Here is a 19,434-nt window from a genome sequence, read left to right as displayed (position 1 = left end):
GGATTATATACTTCAATTATTTAAAATATATATCTGTGCCATAGCAAACTAAGTGTCAGCAGACTGAATGTAGTTCCCTGTGGAAAGGTCATTCCAACACAAAACTACTCAAATTCCTCACTATTTCCAGAATCTGATTCCGACAGGGATAAGAATCTCTTATAAGAGATAAGAATCTCCAACACAAATGCAATAGGAAGTCATTTTCTAAGATCCTTAATTGAAGTATTTGTGGTTATTTTTGCTGTGCTTTAACTGACTTTGGTGTGCTATATGCTGACATTCAATCTTAAGTAGAAAACGTTTTGTTCCCCAGATAGCCGTCACTCATCTTACTCGGTATATAAAGAATAAAACAAGACTTGGTTTGTTCTGTTCTTAATTCATATGTCCCATTATTTTAGAAGCTAAATATGTGACGAGTTCGATTGAACCCCACCGGAAAACAACAGAACTCGGTTTTATTTTTATTCTGTGACGTCAGTTCCCTCTCCCTTTCCTTCTTCCCCCACTCTGCTACTACCCTGGCTTTTTGCCCAATCTGTTTATCAGAGGGAATACATTTTGTAGTCTACGATTAACTTCACTTCTCGGAGTTTAGGAGGCACACAGCGTCTTCTCTTCCCCAACGCCACCTGATGGCAGAGCATTCAGGATTCTTGACCTCTCCGCTCTCCCCAACTCCTTGCTTCTGCATTCACCTTTCAAAACTTTCTTCAAAACCTTACTCCTCCCTAATCCTCCTGCTGCTTCTTGCATCTGCTTTTGTCCTCTCTGAAGCATGTTAGATTACTTACTGTGGCGCCTTGAAGTTACGATGCCGTGCAAGTTAACCGTATCAAAATTATCTGTTGAAACCCCAGACTAAAACGGCTGCTGCATTTCCTTTGTCCTCGACCTAAAATCCTCAGCCTAAAAGTTGGGTCGTTACTGCAGTATGCAAGTTATTATTTAAATGAATTAATTTGTTAAAAGAAGGTGGGTAGCTCATCATTGGTGGCTCTTAAACTACCACTCACATGTGTGCTGAAGTTTTATTCGAACTGAACTGTACTGTTAAGTCTACTTTACGGAAAAAGTGACACAGTATCATTTAATACTTAGAAATCCCCCTCCTGCCCCTCAGCTGAGAATGCTGAATGGGGACCAGAAGCTGTCTTGGATTATTATCTAAATTTCTAATCCATAGATAAGAGGAGAGGCACAAGTGTGGGAAAATGCCAAATCTATGAGCATTTTTCTTGCCCAGACAGTTGCCTTACATGAACACAAGTCAGGTCAGTGACCATGTGCAGTGTTTGAGCTGAGCCCAATACACCTATGATCATCAGAACAACCAACATTGGCAAATCTGACTTTTTTGGCCTATTTATGCCTCTGCAGTAAAGTTAATTTTCGTATCCTAGCTGATATCCAGACTGAGATCAACAGACTCCACTCAGAATGGTAATCAGTACCTGGAAGATATACTGAGCAGACGTTGACCAAGGAAATTTGTGTGCTTCAGTCTTTATCCAATGGCTAGGGTTTTGCAATCAATGGCATGCCAGCGACCTCCGAGAAAGTTGCCCACAAACATCTTGTGATCTCTGTGGTGCAGACCTCTCCTTTTCTGACCTTACTTTGGATTTGGAGCCCTGTCAAGGGGATTCTCCAGGGGTCCAACAACAATAACATCATGTAGCAGGGTAAGTAGCCAATCACATTGAACTAGTCTCGCATAAGGCAAACCAGGCGCGTGAACCACTGAGTGTTTTACAATTTAATTTGACTCATAACAAAGTAAATGATTGAATATGGAATTAAGGTAGAAACAATTGTCAAACCTTTAAAAATGTGAAATTTCTTGTAGTGGAGAAATTTGACATTCAACAAATATAAAATCACTCTTTAGAGTGTAGTGATTGATTGATTTATTGTCACATGAACCAAAGTACAGTGAAAAGTATTTTTCTACGGCCAAGGGAACGTATACAGTACGTACACAGTGGACAAAAAGAATAATCGACAGAGTACATTGACAAATGGTACATCGACAAACAGTGATTGGTTATAGTGTGGAACAGGGTCCAAGCAAAGCAAATACATGAGCAAGAGCAGCATAGGGCCTCGTGAATGGTGTTCTTACAGGGAACAGATCAGTCCGAGGGAGAATCGTTGAGGAGTCTAGTAGCAGTGGGGAAGAAGCTGTTCCTATGTTTGGATGTGCGGGTCTTCAGACTTCTGTATCTTCTGCCTGATCGAAGGGTCTGGAAGAGGGCAAAGCCTGGGTGGGAGGTGTCTCTGACAATGCTGTCTGCCTTCCTGAAGCAGCGGGAGGCGTAGACAGAATTAATGGGAGGATGGCAAGCTTGTGTGATGCGTTGGGCTGAGTTCACTACAGTCTGCGATTTCTTGAGATCTGGGCCGAGCAGTTGCCTTACCAGTCGGTGATGAGCCAGATAGGATGCTCTCTAACGCACATCTGTAGAAGTTTGTGAGAGTCTGTGCAGGCATGCCGAATTTCTTTAGCTTCCATAGGAAGTAGAAACGTTGTTGGACTTTCTTGACGTGAGTGGGCCAAGACAGACTGTTGGTGATGGTGACCCCCAGGAACTTCAAGCTTTTGATCACCTCCACTTCGGAGCCATTAATGTAGACATGGGTGTGTGTAATGCTATGCTTCCTGAAGTTGATAATCAGTTCCTTGGTCTTTCCAACATTTAGAGAGAGGTTGTTTTCAGTACACCATGTAACCAATGCACCATCCCTTTTGTAGTCTGATTTGTCATTGTTTGAGATGGACCCACCACAGTCATATCATCCGCAAACTTATAGATCGAATTGGAATTGAATCTTGCTACACAGTTGTGTATCCATAGGGAGTACAGTAAAGGACTGAGCACACATCCTTGCGGGGCCTGCTGTTGAGGGCGATTGTGGAGGAGGTGCTGTTGCCTATCCTGACAGATTGCGGTCTGCTGGTAGGAAGTCAAGGATCCAGCTGCACAGGGAGGGGTCAAGTCCAAGATTGCTGAGTTTGGTTATTAGTCTTGTCGGTATAATGGTGTTGAAGGCGGAGCTGTGGTCTATGAACAGCAGTCTGACATAGGTGTCCTTGTTGTCGAGGTGTTCGAGTGTTGATTGTAGGACCAGGAGATAGCATCTGCTGTGGACTGGTTGCGGTGATAGGCAAACTGCAGTGGATCGAGACCGTCTGGGAGGCTGGTGTTGATCCCCCTCATGACTAGGCACTCCCAGCATTTCATGATAACAGACATCAGGGCCACCCTTTTATCAGTAATTATGAACTTAGTTCTCCAGTTTCACCTCATTCAATAAGGTGTACATTTTTCAAGGATCTTTACAGGGACACTAGGAGTGTGAGAGTAAAGGTTCTCACCAGTTCAGTGATTTCTAGTTGATTACAGTGGAGTGCACTCTCTGAGAAGCATAGACTCATTGACAGCAACTTCTGGCTTTCCATGTTTAACTGCACGTGTGTGGACTCCAGAAGTTGCTTCAGAGGTGTAATGACACCAATCGCTGACAGTTCTGCTGTCATTACAACTGCAAAATCTGGACCAGTATTTTTATTATTGTTTTAAGCATGTGATCTGGTTTCCCACGTCCTGGAGCTAAATTATGCTGGCATGAGTTGATTTGAATCCAATAAAGAGTTTTAAATACTCTAGTGTATTATAGGAAACTAATTTTGTCGAGCTAGAAACCCGATTTAAGTTAACTGTTTTTTATCCATTGGGTGATACATTTTTTCTTTGTCTCAATAATTTTTTTTGTCGTTTATTTTATAAATTTAGAGTATCCCATTCTTTTTTTTCCTATTTAGGGGCAATTTAGCGTGGCCAAATCACCAACCCTGCATGTCTTTTTGGGTTGTTGGGGTGAGACCCACGCAAACACGGGGAGAATGTGCAAACTCCACACGGACATTGGCCCGGGACCGGGATCGAACCGGGTCTTATTTCAATAATTAATGGATTACATCCATTTAAAAAATAATATCAATATTTCCTGATGGAAGAAACTTTAAAAACAGTGGGTTTCCTCCGGGTGCTCCTGTTTCCTCCCACAGTCCAAAGATGTGCAGGTTAGATGGATTGGCCATTCTAAATTGTCCCTAAGTGTCCAAAGATTACGTGGGGTTCCGGTCTAGGGTGGGGGAGTGTGCCTAATTGGGGTGCTCTTTCGGTGGGCCGGTGCAGACTCGATAGATTGAAAGATCGTCTCCTGTACTGTAGGGATTCTCTGATTCTAACCCACTTTTTAAAGAGTTTACGCCGTGCTTACTCTATCACATAGCCATCCCAACTAATGTGACGCCCATTTCTCAAATGTGATCTACGCAGGGCCATTCAGCAAATTTTAGCAACACTCAGCAAAGATCAAGCATTCAACTGCAAGATGGCCCTGCATTAGCTCTATTTTCAGGGCCAGTCACACGTTTCAGGTGAGATGCTTCTGACAAAGTTCCACTAATGCTGAATTTGTGGAATCCCTCAGTTTTGTGTTTGGAGATGGCTTTTGAGGGCTCGTGCTTGTAGCCAAGGGGAACAAAGGAATATCTGATCCTGATATGTGGGGGGTCATGGTGGCATTGCCTTTTGTTTTGCAACATGAATAGGGAATGAAGTCGACAATGCAGAGAGGGGAAGCTTTGTGAGACGGAAGAGGAAGGTTCTACACTGAAGGACCTACTTACCGAGGGTTTCTTGAGAACACATCAGGGACCTACACCTCACCAGGATCAGTGTCTTCGAGTCAACCTAGGTACAACAATGAGGTAGTCAGCAGACTGCCATCTCTTCAACTCAAGGTGACCTTTCTTTCACCTTTACACCTCTGGGGAGGAATGGGAGGCATTGGCAACATTTCAAAGTATTTCTCCATCATAGCATCTGAAAGGTCATGGAGACAAGTCAAGGACACTTAATCAGCTTTTTGTTGAGCTGGGAGAAACAGAATGAGAGGGCATGTATGTGGCTTTGCCAGGATGCTTGATGATATAGGATACTGCATGCACGTCGCTCTGCAGGCCCCACATATCAACAGGGAGAGGTTTAAGAACAGAAGGGGATTGCATTGCACAAATGTATCATTGCTGTGTGATGCTATCAAGACCATCATTTTGGTGGGCGCTAATTATATATAATTATTGCAGCCACAATGCAAGCAGCATACACCAATTAGCCCTACCAGCCATCTTCTGCTGGCTTTCAGTGGGACGGGCTGTAGATGGCTTTGCAGGATGCTCGTGAGTAGTTTGGCCTGCCCTATCATGCCCCAAATGGCAACAGCAAGAGCGCCGGCAGATGGTGGTGGAGTATATATGTTGCTATCCTGAGAGAGGACAGTAGGCTCGTGCGCCATGATGCCCTTGCCATTCCACTGGCCACACCTCAGCAGTCCTAATAAGCTGTTGCAGTACATTTATTGGAGCCTGCGTGTCTCTTTGAGCTGTGCAATCTGAGCAGTAGTTTGAGGCTGAATGGTGCCAAACTGGGCTTGCAAGGATCTCATGATCTGTCTGAACTGCCACTGCAGCATTGGTATTGGGTGGCTTCCACCAGTGCTGCAGTGGAAGCTGTGATAGCTGCCACCAAACAGTCAATCATAGTTGTTTCTGTTAGTGCTGTCATGTAGGTGATCTCCATTTCACACTGGAAAGGATGTGCTCCAAGTTCTCCTCCATACTCCTTGCCAATTCCAGGCTATCTAACAGACTTGACATCTTGTGCATGCTCATCAACACTCTCCTGTGTGCTTCCCCATCAAGGTTCTCATTTGGGACCCAATGGCAGAGCATGTCTTTAAACTCATTCTCTGGGAGTTTGTGCACAAACTATCATTTCCCTCATTCTGGTTTTAGTTCACTTATACCCACAGACGCACAACATCAGATCGCAACTCCATACTTGGCTCTAAACCTCATGCAGTACCAATACCTGAGCCGATGGCTGCAAGTGTCGGATCAATTGCTGGTGCTTTCCTAATCTCGGGTATTGGTTTGTTCTCTCTTCTCCTCCTGGGTGTACTAGGGCTGGCCAGGCAGCAGTCATTGGGGTTTAAAGCATAAACGCAGAAGGGGAGAGTTGGGGCAAGGGAGGGGACTGGAGAGATTGCAGTCTATTGTTTCACCATCTGCACCTTTCATTTCATTTCAAATCTCAAGAGTGAGGAGGGAGCTGAGAAAGGCAGATTGCAGTAATTTACTGTCATCCTCGGTGGCCTCAGGGGCGGTGGAGACTTCCCCAGTCAGCTTCTCTGATTTGCCCATCAGTTATGAGCCAATGTATCCCTCAAGAAAGGTCAGAATGGCAATGATTTTGTGGCACTTTGTGTAGGTGATGTGCCTGCCATTGTTGAATAGCTGGAGGGTATGTGTAGGCTCACATCTGTGGAAGGTGTGGATGAGGTGAAGTTTGTGAATGTTCAGCATTGAGTCCCGAGTGCTTGTAAATGCCGATAGGGGTGTGTTGCCTTAGAATTAGAATTAGAACAGTACAGCACAGAACAGGCCCTTCGGCCCTCGATGTTGTGCCGAGCAATGATCACCCCACTCTAGCCCACGTATCCACCCTATACCAGTAACCCAACAACCCCCATTAACCTTATTTTTTAGGACACTAAGGGCAATTTAGCCTGGCCAATCCACCTAACCCGCACATCTTTGGACTGTGGGAGGAAACCGGAGCACCCGGAGGAAACCCACGCACACACGGGGAGGACGTGCAGACTCCGCACAGACAGTGACCCAGCCGGGAATCGAACCTGGGACCCTGGAGCTGTGAAGCATTGATGCTAACCACCATGCTACCGTGCTGCACCCTGCCTTGAGCTGTGTGAGAGGCTGATGGTTTGATGGGTACGAGGGGTGTTGTGACTACTGGTCTTGGCCATTTGTATGAGGTCATTAAAAACATTTCTGGCACTGCTGCATAGACTCTTAGAGTTCCTTGAGATTCGTGCCTCTCCAACATAGCATCCCTGAACCCTGGAACCCTCTCCTTCAGCTCCATTTTTCTTCGCCCTCGATCTTCAACATTTGGTTTTTTTTGCAGTCTTCTTCTCCACGGTGAGTCGCCCTTAGGAGGGACAGACTGCCTTTAAAAACTGGAGGCTAGTGAAAACGCATGCAAACCCCCCACTTCCCAAACACGCTCTACTTATTCCAGACAATTTGTTGACCCCTGTTGTGATAAAAGCAGAGATTTTTCCAGAGATCTGGGCCATTTCTCCCCTTGATAGTTGCGCCAAAATGACATAAAAGGTGGATAAAATCCAATAAACAAGGCTCCTATTTATCTTGATATTGTTGGCCAGTCTGTCAAACACCAGACTAAGAATGTAAAAACTACTTGCTCAATGCTTTATCAGCTATTTTTATAAATTGGAGGATAAATTACACTATGTTAAACCACTTAAATTATGTGAACGTACCTTCAAAGTGTTCAGCTCGCCAATACGGACTGCCTTCTTGTGTTTGGTTAACTGGATGAAATGCCCGAGAACAGAAAATGGGATGCGCATGCTAGAGATGGAAAGTTAAATAGAGGTGATCCCAAGGGTGCTTAAAAAACTCTACCTAACATAAGGATGTGTATTTGTTGGCCTTTTCCAAGAGGATCTTATGTCACTATTTCATAGATGTGACTTTTGTTGGCACAAGCATCCTTTTTCTTGTACTAATATATATTTTCCAGTCAGCATTATTTTGATGTCACAGGAACTAATTTATTTTAAATGGGTCATCATCAGTATCGATGTTGAAAATTTAGGCTATTTTGCTTTTAATTCAAGATAATAGGAGATTATTCTACAATGAATGTATTGATGGTATTATTATACAAAGGCTCATTTTTTCCTTCCCAATCACCACCGGTCTGAATTTAATCTAGTGTGAGCAGGAGATGAAAACCTAATGGGTCCACATGAGCTAGGATCCTTTTTATTCATAAGTTTGGGCAGCATGGTAGCACATTGGTTAGCACTGTTGCTTCACAGCGCCAGGACCTGGGTTCGATTCCCTGCTTGGGTCACTGTCTGTGTGGAGTCTGCACAGTCTCCCCGTGTCTGCGTGGGTTCCGTCCGGGTGCTCCGGTTACCTCCCACAGTCCAAAGATGTGCAGGTTAGGTGGATTGGCCATGATAAATTGCCCTTAGTGTCCAAAATGGTTAGACAGGGTTACGGGAATGGGGAGGAGGTGTGGGGTGCTGTTTCCAAGGGTCGGCACAGACTTGATGTGTCAAATGGCCTCCTTCTGCACTGTAAATTCTTTGGGCGGGATTCTCCCAGCCCGGGACTGGGCCAGAGAATCCCCGCAACTGGGCCACGCCGCCCCGATGCCAGCACGCTGTTCTCCGTGGAGTGGAGAATCAGCGGCGGTGCGTTTGACGCGGTGCCTGTCGCGAGCCGCTATACGTGGCTGGTCCGCCGATTCTCCGGCCCGGATGGGCTGAGCGGCTGCTCTAAAAGGCAGAGTCCCACCTGGCAGCCGGCGGGAACTTTGCGCGCAGGGTCGGGGGGCGGCCTGTGGGGGAGGGAGGCTCTGACCCCGGGGGGGGGGGGGGCCTCCGACGGGGCCTGTCCCGCGATCGGGGCCCACCGATCAGCGGGCCGGCCTCTTGCTCCCCAGGCCTATTTTCTTCCATGCCGGCCCCTGAACTCCCGCACCATGTTGCGTCGGGGCCGGCGCATTGAGGGAGCCCTCTGCACCAACCCGCGCATGCGTGGATCCCGCGGCGCACTGTTCGCGCCGGGATGGGAGGCTGGAGCGGCGTGGACTGCTCCAGTGCCGTGGGGGCCAGAATCGGTACTCCCAGCAGCCCGTTCATGATGGCGTTTCCGACGGCGTGGACACTCTGCCGCCGAATGGGAGAATCCCGCCCCCAGTCTATGTCTAGTTGATTCTTCTATTGATTTGGGACAAAGTGCAATCTATTTATGATCTGCTTCTCATCTGGAAATTTTGAATTGGATTTAATCAATCAATACTAGTTTACCTCCGTCACACTTCAAGTATCAAGTAAGCAAATTTCTTTGCCACATGGTTGTGACCACAAATACAAGAACCAATTTTGCTTCATTATTTCATTACATCTTGTGGCCTTAAAGGGACACAGCAAAACTGCACCTCGATAGATAGCTTGTAAAATCATATAATTCTCCTTTACTTCTAAGGCATCACATCCTCTGACACAACAGAGGTTACAAAGGAACCCTGTCAGCACTCAGTGACCTGTTGGTATTCTTAGATCATTATCTTACTGCTTTTATGAATTTGTAATCTACTTGATACCTGATGTTCAAATATAGAAACATTTAAATAAAAAGATTGGCCATTTGAATGTCTTCCTATGTCTTTAGTTGCCTGCATCTTTAGTTAACTGCAAACAAAGCTCCACTCGTGTTAGACACGGCCATGAATTTTCCAATTTAGAAAATGTGATGGCATCATTTCTTTTGATGTAGATCACAGAATTATTTCTAGTTTGTGAATTTAAGAGATTACTTGAAGTTTTACTGTGCATCTACTTCCAGTTAGAAGAGTTGATCGCTACTCTTGAGAAGACTAGACAGGAACTGGACTCCACCAAGGCCAAGCTGACTTCAACACAGCAATCTCTAGCTGAACGGGAGGCACATCTTGCTAATCTACGGATAGAACGGAGAAAACAGCTAGAAGAAGTGCTAGAGATGAAGTAAGTACTTACTGAACAATCATTTGTCTTAATCACATTAATTCTTTATATGTTTCATGTAAAAGTAGCAAAAGGTGCTGACAAAATAAGAACAACTTTATTTTGACTGTAAATGAAATTGACAGTGGTTTCTCAGTTGTGATAAAATATTTTTCAGTTTTATTTTACTAGCAATTCATGGTGTCACCACAAGTGTGAAATATTGGACATTCTTGTCACTAGGTTTGAGGCCATCTGTTCGGGTGTCTCTGCTGTTTCCCTTCCTTCCCTTTGCCCATTGGGTCAAACTTCACCGAACGTTCTCCTCTGGCCTGGTCCTTTACGTGCACCTCTCTCCTGGATCTCCTCTTGTCATCTCTGACCTCCCCTTGTCCATGAGATCCACCTTTTGCTCCCTTGATTCTATTCCCACCAAACCATTGACCACCCAGCTTCCCATCCTGGCACCCTGTTGACTGATGTCATTCATGTTTCCCTCTCCTCGGGTATTGCGCCTCTCCACTTAAAGTCTGCTGTTGCCACCCCTTCATCAACAAGACCGCATGACCTTGCAAACTACCAATCATCTCCAGCTATCTAATCTGAAGCCATTAAATGTTTTGCCACCTTCCTTGGCCACCTTTCCTAGAACTTCATGTTTCAAAATCTTCTATCAAAATTCTTTCTGTCACAGCACTGAAATGGCCTTTATCAAAGTCATAGGTCATATCCCATGTGACTGTGACAAAGGTAAAATATCTTTCTTAACTGTCTCTTTTTGATAAGGTTGATCACACCCTCCTCCCCCAAAACCCCTCCTCAAATTGAGTGGAATTGCCCTTGCATGGCTCCATTCTTATCTCTCTAAGAACCATCTGCAATAGTTTGTCTTTCTGATTGCACTTTCTCCGCATGTCTGCGTTGGTTTCCTCCAGGTGCTCCGATTCCCTCCTACAGTCCAATGAAGTTCAGTTTGGGTGGATTGGTCATGCTAAATTGCCCCTTCGTGTCCAAAAGTTAGAGGGATAGGATGGGTGAGTGGGCCTGGATAGGATGTTTTTTCCAATGGCCGGTGCTTGCTCGATGGGCTGAATGGCCTCCTTCTGCATTGTAAATTCTACAATCTATGAAGATTTTACTCATCGCTCTAATGCTGCCTTGTGTGTATCAGTGTCAGATTTTGTGTTTTGGGATGTTTTACATCAGTAGTTATATAGCCAAATGTTTTTTCGATTAGCTTAGTTTTTACATTAAATCATAGAATCATAGAATTTACAGTGCAGAAGGAGGCCATTCAGCCCATCGAATCTGCACCGGCTCTTGGAAAGAGCACCCTACCCAAGTCTACACCCCACCCTGTCCCCATAACCCAGCAACCCCACCCAACACTAAAGGCAATTTTGGACACTAAGGGCAACATAGCGTGGCCAATCCACCTAACCTGCACATCTTTGGACTGTGGGAGGAAACGCACGCACACACGGGGAGAATGTGCAGACTCCACACAGACAGTGACCCAAGCCGGGAATCGAACCTGGGACCCTGGAGCTGTGAAGCAATTGCGCTAACCTCTATGCTACCATGCTGCCCCAGCATTGGTTGAAATGCTTTCATTGTTATGCACAGTATTGTTTTAGTATTGTTAATTTTGCTCTTAATGGAATTGTGCCAGCCTTGTAGAAAAGAAAAATCACACTTTATAGTGAGTGAGCTGGTTGCTGGTGAATTTTGCACAACATAGTAGATATCTTACTTAGTTAATGCTGAAATTACAACTTAAATGCTTATTCCATTATTCTGTTTGGGTTAAGAGGAAACCAGTCTCGTCATAAATGGTTAAAGACTGCCAGACTGACCTACGTACATTGACAAAGCGGTTTTGCAAAGATCAAATGTGCGTTAAAATTTTCCCTGTAATCTAGCGAACGCTTCATTGTCCTCGGCGATTTGCCACCATTGCAAGGATTTTCTTCATGAGTGTTCTCAAACAAAATTTAATGAGTTGTCATTGTAGTTGTGTTGGTCAAACTAACTTGTGCCTCTTTGATGAGATTGCATGAATAGTCATTTGTTGTATGAAGCTTGAACGTGTTGTCAACATCAGTTGTTGTCAACCAGCCAGTTTTTCATCGGTTGGAATTATAAGATTTGTGAAAGTCATCATACTGGATAATTCTCAAATTACTTGATTGTCAAAGGAAAGGAACAGACCAACAAATTCTCTCTTGTTTTAAATCTGAACACGCTCAGTGAAATTGTGGAATAAGTAGGATTTTTAGGTCACAGAAACTTATAAAATTAATGTAGTGGCTGATTTACGGTTTGTAGAATGCATTGCATTTCACTTTTTATCATTTGTAAAAAGAACTTTTCAGTCAGAGAAAACTGTATTTAATAGCTGAGTAAGGTTGTCAACAAATCCCTGCTAGCACAGTGGTTAACACTGCTGCCACACAGTGCCAGGGATCCGGGCTCAACTCCAGCCTTGGGTGACTGTCTGTGGAGATTGCATTTTCTCCCCGTGTCTGCATGGATTTCCTCTGGCTGCTCCGGTTTTCTCCCACAGTCCAAAGAAGTGCAGGTTAAGTAGATTGGCCATGCTAAATTGCCCCTTAGTGTCTAAAAAGGTACGGTAGAGTTACGGGGATGGGGGCGTGGGCCTAAATTGGGTGCTCTTTCAGAGGGCCAGTGCTGACTTGATGGGACAGGTGGCCTCCTTCTGCACTGTAGGATTTCTAACTCAGAAGCAGTGCTAATTCAATCAAACTGAAAATATTGGTTTCTACCATTAACACATTCTGAGGCTTCAGTTATTCCTCTTGTTATGAAAAAGTCTAAAAACTTAAAATGCATTCTTCAGTGCCAAAATCATATTGCTTTATTATCTCAGATTAATGCTTTCTCAAATTAACAAATTGTTTATCCTCTGCAAGTGCAGATGGAAATGATCAGACTTCTTTGCTATGAAAAAGATCGTACAATAAATTGATAAAGTGCCCAGAAAGTCGACTAGGCTGAGCATTTACTTTTACTTTTATTTTTCACCTGGCGTCATATCCTGCTTGGTTTTAGCATATTCTAAATCTTAACAGTGTGAAATTAAGGTAAAACTACAAAAATGGCAACACCTTGCGATTGCCTTAATAAAGGTGTCAAAAAATGTGTCAAATTAAAATCTGTAATTTTTGTTTACCTGACCTTTAAATTCATATTTGTATTTTCCAATCATCTTCCTGTTCTGGCCGTTGCTGACAGATGCTGAAATGATGCATCTGAAAAGATTATTATGAAGAGGCTCTTGGGGCTTCATTTTGGGAGAATGATGTCTTTCCAATCCCAGTTCAGTTACATTTTCACATTCTTTGTACTGCATTATCATCACTTTAGAGCACTCTGACTATGAGAATAGAAAGCAGATAATGCTGCACTAACTGAGTTCCAGCTCAGTTCTGTATTTTTTCCAAATTATCCCTGGGTAGTACTAAGCATCTCTTGTGTATTTTCCCATAAACTCAAAAACTATGAACACGGCCTGTAAAAGGAAATACTTGCAATTAGACTATTTTGTGGTATAAAAAAAATGTTGTCTGGTTTTTAGCTAGTTCATTTATAAGGCCATGTGTAGCCCTATTGCTCTCAAGTTTGAAGTGCTTACATTAGCTATGAGTGGCCTGATCCAGACTGAGGTATGTATTTATTTTTTTAAATTCTGCATGGGACTTGGGTGTTGCTGGCAAGTACAGCAATTGTTGTCCATCCCTAATTGTCCTTGAACTGAGTGGCTTGCTAGACCATTTCAGAGGGCATTGTTGAAGACAAGAGTCATGTTGTCGAAGCCTTTACTCTTGCACTCATCAGGACAATGCGCAAGAATTCCAATGTAAGGGCAAACAGCAAATTTACACTGTATGAGAAGAGAGTGCTGATTAGTTGGCAAGTGGACTTGGATCAATAGAAATGAAATGAAAATCGCTTATTGTCACAAGTAGGCTTCAAATTAAGTGACTGTGAAAAGCCCCTAGTTGCCACATCCTGGCGCCTGTTCGGGGAGGCTGGTACGGGAATTGAACTAATAGAGTAATTGGCATGGAAAATGCACCAGTTGATGGTGGCAGACAGTTAGCGTCCAAGCATTGTTTGAAATTTAAGCCAGGTAGCCTGATTCTGGTCAATAACTGAGGAATAACTGTCACTTATTTTGTTTAGCTGAACTAGGTGCAATGTGTGTATATGTTAATTCTGACTGAAAATAACAGGGCCTTCTGTATTAATATATGTTGCTTCCAGTACAAACAAATGCACCACACTCAGAGCCTGGCTGAGAATCTTAGATTTGATGCCAGCATACACTTTAGCACACTGATGATTATTTAGCAAATGTTGTTCAATCACAGAATCACATCTAATGGACATTATGCTTTGAGTTTTGCAAGGAAAATAACTATTTCAATGAGCAGTTAAGGCTGTCACATGTAGGTCAGAATAACGATTGCAAATTTCCTTCTGTAAAGGAAGTTAGTGAACCAGATGGATTTTTACAACCATCAATCATTTTTTCATTGTCATTATTCCCGAGATCCGCTTTCAACTCCAGTTAAATTAATTAATTGAATATTAATTCCACCAGCTGCCATGATTTGAACCCATGTTACCAGAGTATCAGCTTGGGCCTCTGGATTACTATCCAGTGACGATACCTCTGTGCCACCACCACCCCACGCTCTACTGTTTTTCTACAAACAAATTTTTCAGTAGAGTTTTCCTGTTAATACGGAGATTTTTGGGTTATTTGGAGCAGTATTTTTCAGGCTGCATTGGAGTTAAAATTTGCTGGAATGTTTGACTTTGGCACAACTCCGGTTCTTGAAACTTTCTGTTTCAGCCTGTGCTTGTACCCATTTCAGACAAATCGTGTTCAGTTGCTATGTTTTAACAACCCACTGGTACTAATATTTTGTACTGGCCTGCAGGCGGGTTGATGGACACGGTGAATGTTAGTCCTAACTTGACCCACCAGGTGGTGTACTTAAGAAGTGGCTTCCTCCCCTAAATGAATTTCTTTCCTTCCTCGTATAATAAAGCCAAAGCTATTAAACGTTCCTTCTAAAAAGGGTCTAAGTATGAGACTGTGATTCGAAGTTGGTCTGTTTAACACTAAAGCTGCCTCGCTATAAGACTCATCACTTTCCCTGAGACTGAAAATGGATGAAGCCATGAGGAAACAATTGTAGCCAGCTGGGTTTGTAAGGGGTCAGTAGGTAAAGAAAACCGATGAACATTAACGCAGTGGAGGTCAGTTCTATTAAATAATATATTTTCAAGAATTTTCAAAACAGCCACATATAAATTTAGCATCTTCAGAAGTACGACTGGGTAATACAATTAATATTGATTATTTTAATTATTTTGGATAATATTTGAAATATGCATGTTTTGTACAAGACATTCACTACTGGAATAATTACAAAGAATTTTGAATCATCACCCTGTGCAGATAGGAGGTAATGTCCAAAATATTATACTAATTCACTTTGCATGTTATTGTGATGTCACTGAAATATCAATTTAAATTTGAATAATTCCTGAAATCTGTTTACTATGTCATGTTGTAAAACCAGCTTCTGGGCCATCATTTCAATTGATCAGGAAAATGTATCAATGTGCATGTATAACATTTCTAATTGCTTTCTTTTGGATTGTCCATCTGGAACTGGAATATGCTCTACAGAAAGGGAATTGCCCTCAAGTAGTTCGTTTGTAGAATTCATGCTGGGAACATAAAGTCATATCCACAGTTAAATACTTCATGACACACAAAACAGCAGGATGTTGATACAACTGTGACTTCCACAGGATGTTATTTGAATTGTAGCAGACGTTCTTAAAAAAAAACCACGTTCTTTAAAAAGTCTATGATAGTGTTTGCACCTAAGCGCTGTAAGACAACAGTCCTTGACCAACTCTTTTCACACAGGCTTGCAAACATTGTAAAGATTAGAGGAAACCCAAACAAAGGCTTTGTTCATGGTGCAGATGAAATGTATTGGAGTAAAGTGAGGAAATTCTTACGTGAAAGGATCCAGCAAATGGACAGAAAGCAGTAAAACTTCTGTGAATAAGAATGCATCCCAAGGATAGTGGTCGTTTATTTGGCAGTAAAACCCAAATCAATTTAAAACAAAGTGTGGTTGCCATGACATTATTGCAGTGTTTATTGGCCTTCAATTTGTGGGGGTTGTGATGATGGAGTGTCAGGGTTCATCGTTCATCGTCATTACCACTCTGAATCTGACCGCAACTTCAGGAGTTAGCACAAACACGGATGCATGCCATTGGCTGCGCAGTGTAGCCCCACCCCAAACCAGCAAATCTGTAAAAATCAAATGCTCTCGTCAGAACTTCCCTTTTTCCATTCTTATACCACTGTTAGAAACCCTATGAAGTCTTATTCAATAGCCATAACTAGGTTTTAATGCAAGGCTAACCCTGAAAAATTAGATGGAATATTGTGAAATGTCTCCTTTATGATTAATTACTAGATATTCTACATTTTTAAAATTAAAGATTTTTCATATTTCAACTTCTATCTTCACCCCTTGTGCTTGACTCAATCTCTCCTTTGTCCTGCATAACGTTTCTGAGAAGGGATTTGATTTTACTGCTTTTCGTTTCCTGATGTACTGTCTGTGAGAATTCTTTAATGTGATTGTCTGCTTGGACAACTTGATGACATCATTGCAACTTCATGGTGGGAATTCATCTTTTTCTTTTTTAAATTTAGAGACCCAATTCATTTTTTCCAATTAAGGGGCAATTTAGCGTGACCAATCCACCTACCCCGCAAATCTTTTGGGTTGTGGGGGCGAAACCCACGCAAACAGGGGGCGAATGTGCAAACTCCACAAGGACAGTGACCCAGAGCCGGGATCGAACCTGGGACCTCGGCACTGTGAGGCTGCAGGGCTAACCCACTGCACCACCGTGCTGCCCAGGAATTCATCTTTAAGAACACCACAATATTTTAAAACTGTTTTTTCTTGAGTTTTCATATTTTATATCTACCAAATTATAAATTATACATTATCAGGAAAAAAATAACATGCAAAAACCGACAGGTATTTACAAGTGAGTATCTACATAACAACTCTGGCCCTGACTCCCGTTTAACTGGCGTAAATATTTTGTATTCCCCAATATGGCCGAGACACATATATACAATTAGGTTTGGGCTCAGCTTGCCATCGGACCGGTCGCTTGTGGATTTGTCCCTCCTGGCTCGTAACTCGCATTCTTTTTATTGTCTTCAACCCCTCCCCATGAAGAGCTCTGGCTGATCCCACAATGAATCAACTCCAGCCTCCCAGATTGCCTTGATCCACTGCAGTTTGCCTACCGCTGCAACAGGTCCACAGGAGACACCATCTCCATGGCCCTGCACTCTACCCTGGAACACCTAGATAACAAAGACACCTATGTCAGACTCCTATTTATCGACTACAGCTCAGCCTTCAACACCATCATTCCTACAAAACTCATCTCCATACTCCGTGGCCTTGGCCTCGGCTCCTCCCTCTGTGACTGGATCCTGAACTTTGTAACCCACAGACCACAATCAGTAAAGATAGGTAACAACACCTCCTCCACGATCATCCTCAACACCGGTGCCCCACAAGGCTGTATCCTCAGCCCCCTAGTATACTCCTTATATACCTCTGACTATGTTGCCAAATTCCCCTCCAACTCCATTTTCAAATTTGCTGATGACAGTAGTGGGTCGGATTTCAAACAATGACGAGACAGAGTTTAGGAATGAGATAGAGAATCTGGTGAACTGGTGCTACGACAATAATCTCTCCCTCAATGTCAACAAAACGAAGGAGATTATAATCGACTTCAGGAAGCGTAGTGGAAACCATGCCCCTGTCTACATCAATGGGAACGAAGTAGAAAGGGTCGAGAGCTTCAAGATTTTAGGTGTACAGATCACCAACAACCTGTCTTGGTCCCCCCATTCCGACACTATAGTTAAGAAAGCCCACCAACTTGAAATTTGGCATGTCAGCTACAAGCCTCACCAACTTCTACAGATGCACCATAGAAAGCATTCTTTCTGGTTGTATCACAGCTTGGTATGGAGCCTGCTCTGCCCAAGACTGCAGGAAACTACAAAAGTTTGTGAATGTAGCCTAGTCCATCACGCAAACCAGCCTCCCATCCATTGACTCTATCTATAATTCCCGCTGCCCCAGTAAGGCAGCCAGCATAATTAAGGACCCCGTGCACCCCGGACATACTCTCTTCCACCTCTTTCCGTCAGGAAAAAGATACCAAAGTTTGAGGTCACATACCAACCGACTCAAGAACATATTCTTCCATACTGCCATCAGACTTTTGAATGGAACTACCTCGTATTAAGTTGATCTTTTCTCTACACCTTGCTATAACTGCAACATTATATTCTGCAGTCTCTCCTTCCTACCTTATGTACGGTATGCGTTGTTTGTACAGCATGAAAGAAACAATACTTTTCACTGCATACTAATACATCTGACAATAATAAATCAAATCAAATCAAAATCAAAAGAACCCTGGACATGGCCTCGAAGAAGGGTGTCCAATATCCGACAAGCCTGGGTCACCCCCGAGAACATGTGGGTGTGGTTGGCCGAGCCTCCCTGGCACCATTTGCATTTGTCCTCCACCGGGAAGACCCTGCTCCTTCGAGTTATGGTTAGGACCATCATTAGCTGTGTTCAGCTCAAACCTGCGCACATGGAAGTGAAATTCGCTCTGTGCAGTGCTTCAATCCAGAGTCCTCTCCCTATCTCTATGCCAAGTTCCTCCTCCCATTTTTTTCCTTCTCTCCTCCCATTTTTTCCTTCTCTCCTCCAGCAGGCGCCCATGCATGTCCCCACACTTTTTTTCCTTTAGGCTCCACGCGTTCAGTAATCTTTCTACTTGTGAGTGTCCTGGTATCTGGGGGTACGTCGTCGTTTCTTTGCGGAGGAGGTTTTTGACTTGAATGTATCTCGGGTCATTCCCTCTTGGTAGCTGGAACCTCTCCATAGGTTCTCCCAGGGTTGCTACTCTACTGTCAGTGTACATGTCCCTAATCGAGTCCTCTTGTCCTGTCTCCACTTTTTGAAGGTGCCATCCATTATTGCTGGAGTGAGCCTATGGTTGTTGTAGATGGGGGCGATTGCTGACATGTTGGTTACACTGAAGTTTTGCCTCATTTCTCACCATGTTCGGAGTGTGGCTACTTCCTCTGGGCTCCTCGAGTATTTGGCTGGGGGAGGGGGGGGAGAGAGAGAGAGAGAGACTGAGGTTGTGACTAGAGCCTGGAGGGATGTCCCTGTGCAGGAACTCTCCTCCATCGTCACCCACTCTGCTCCCGGTTCCTTGACCCATTCCCGTGCGCCTTTCTGCCGTGGCCGCCCTGGGCAGCACGTTCATTTTGTGAGGGAGAGTGGGAGTCAGCTCCACCTCTGCAGGTCCTTTATAACTTCCTCCACTGGACTAGTCAGTTTCCATTTCGGAGTGAACAGCACTCAGTACAAAGTTGCAAAGACTTTTCTGGCACAGGGACTAGCCTGCCGCTTCTGTCTTTGACCTGAGCTATTTCCCTCGTGACTGTCTGCTTTCTCAGCTGCTGAGATGCTGGCTTTGTCTCCATGCTCATAATAGGTCCCCCATGTCTGGTGGAGCTGGTTCACTGCTTTCATGGTGGATAGCAAGCTGAAGTCCATTTGC

At 43.8% G+C, this 19,434-nt stretch overlaps 1 protein-coding gene across 13 annotated transcripts in view; it reads left to right on the top strand.

Moving 5' to 3' along the window:
- The window catches only part of LOC119974015 (ERC protein 2), a 1,008,595-nt gene that overhangs the window by 607,065 nt on the left and 382,096 nt on the right, over positions 1-19,434 (top strand). For all 13 annotated transcript variants that reach the window (XM_038812801.1, XM_038812804.1, XM_038812800.1 and 10 more), the window contains one exon: positions 9,542-9,702. In XM_038812801.1, coding sequence (XP_038668729.1) covers positions 9,542-9,702 — 161 coding nt within the window. The remainder of the gene's footprint in view (positions 1-9,541; positions 9,703-19,434) is intronic.

This window comes from Scyliorhinus canicula, chromosome 11 (assembly GCF_902713615.1).
Source record: "Scyliorhinus canicula chromosome 11, sScyCan1.1, whole genome shotgun sequence".
NCBI lineage: Eukaryota > Metazoa > Chordata > Chondrichthyes > Carcharhiniformes > Scyliorhinidae > Scyliorhinus > Scyliorhinus canicula.
The sequence above is the reverse complement of the archived record's forward strand: the minus strand, read 5'-3'. Positions and strand labels throughout refer to the sequence as shown.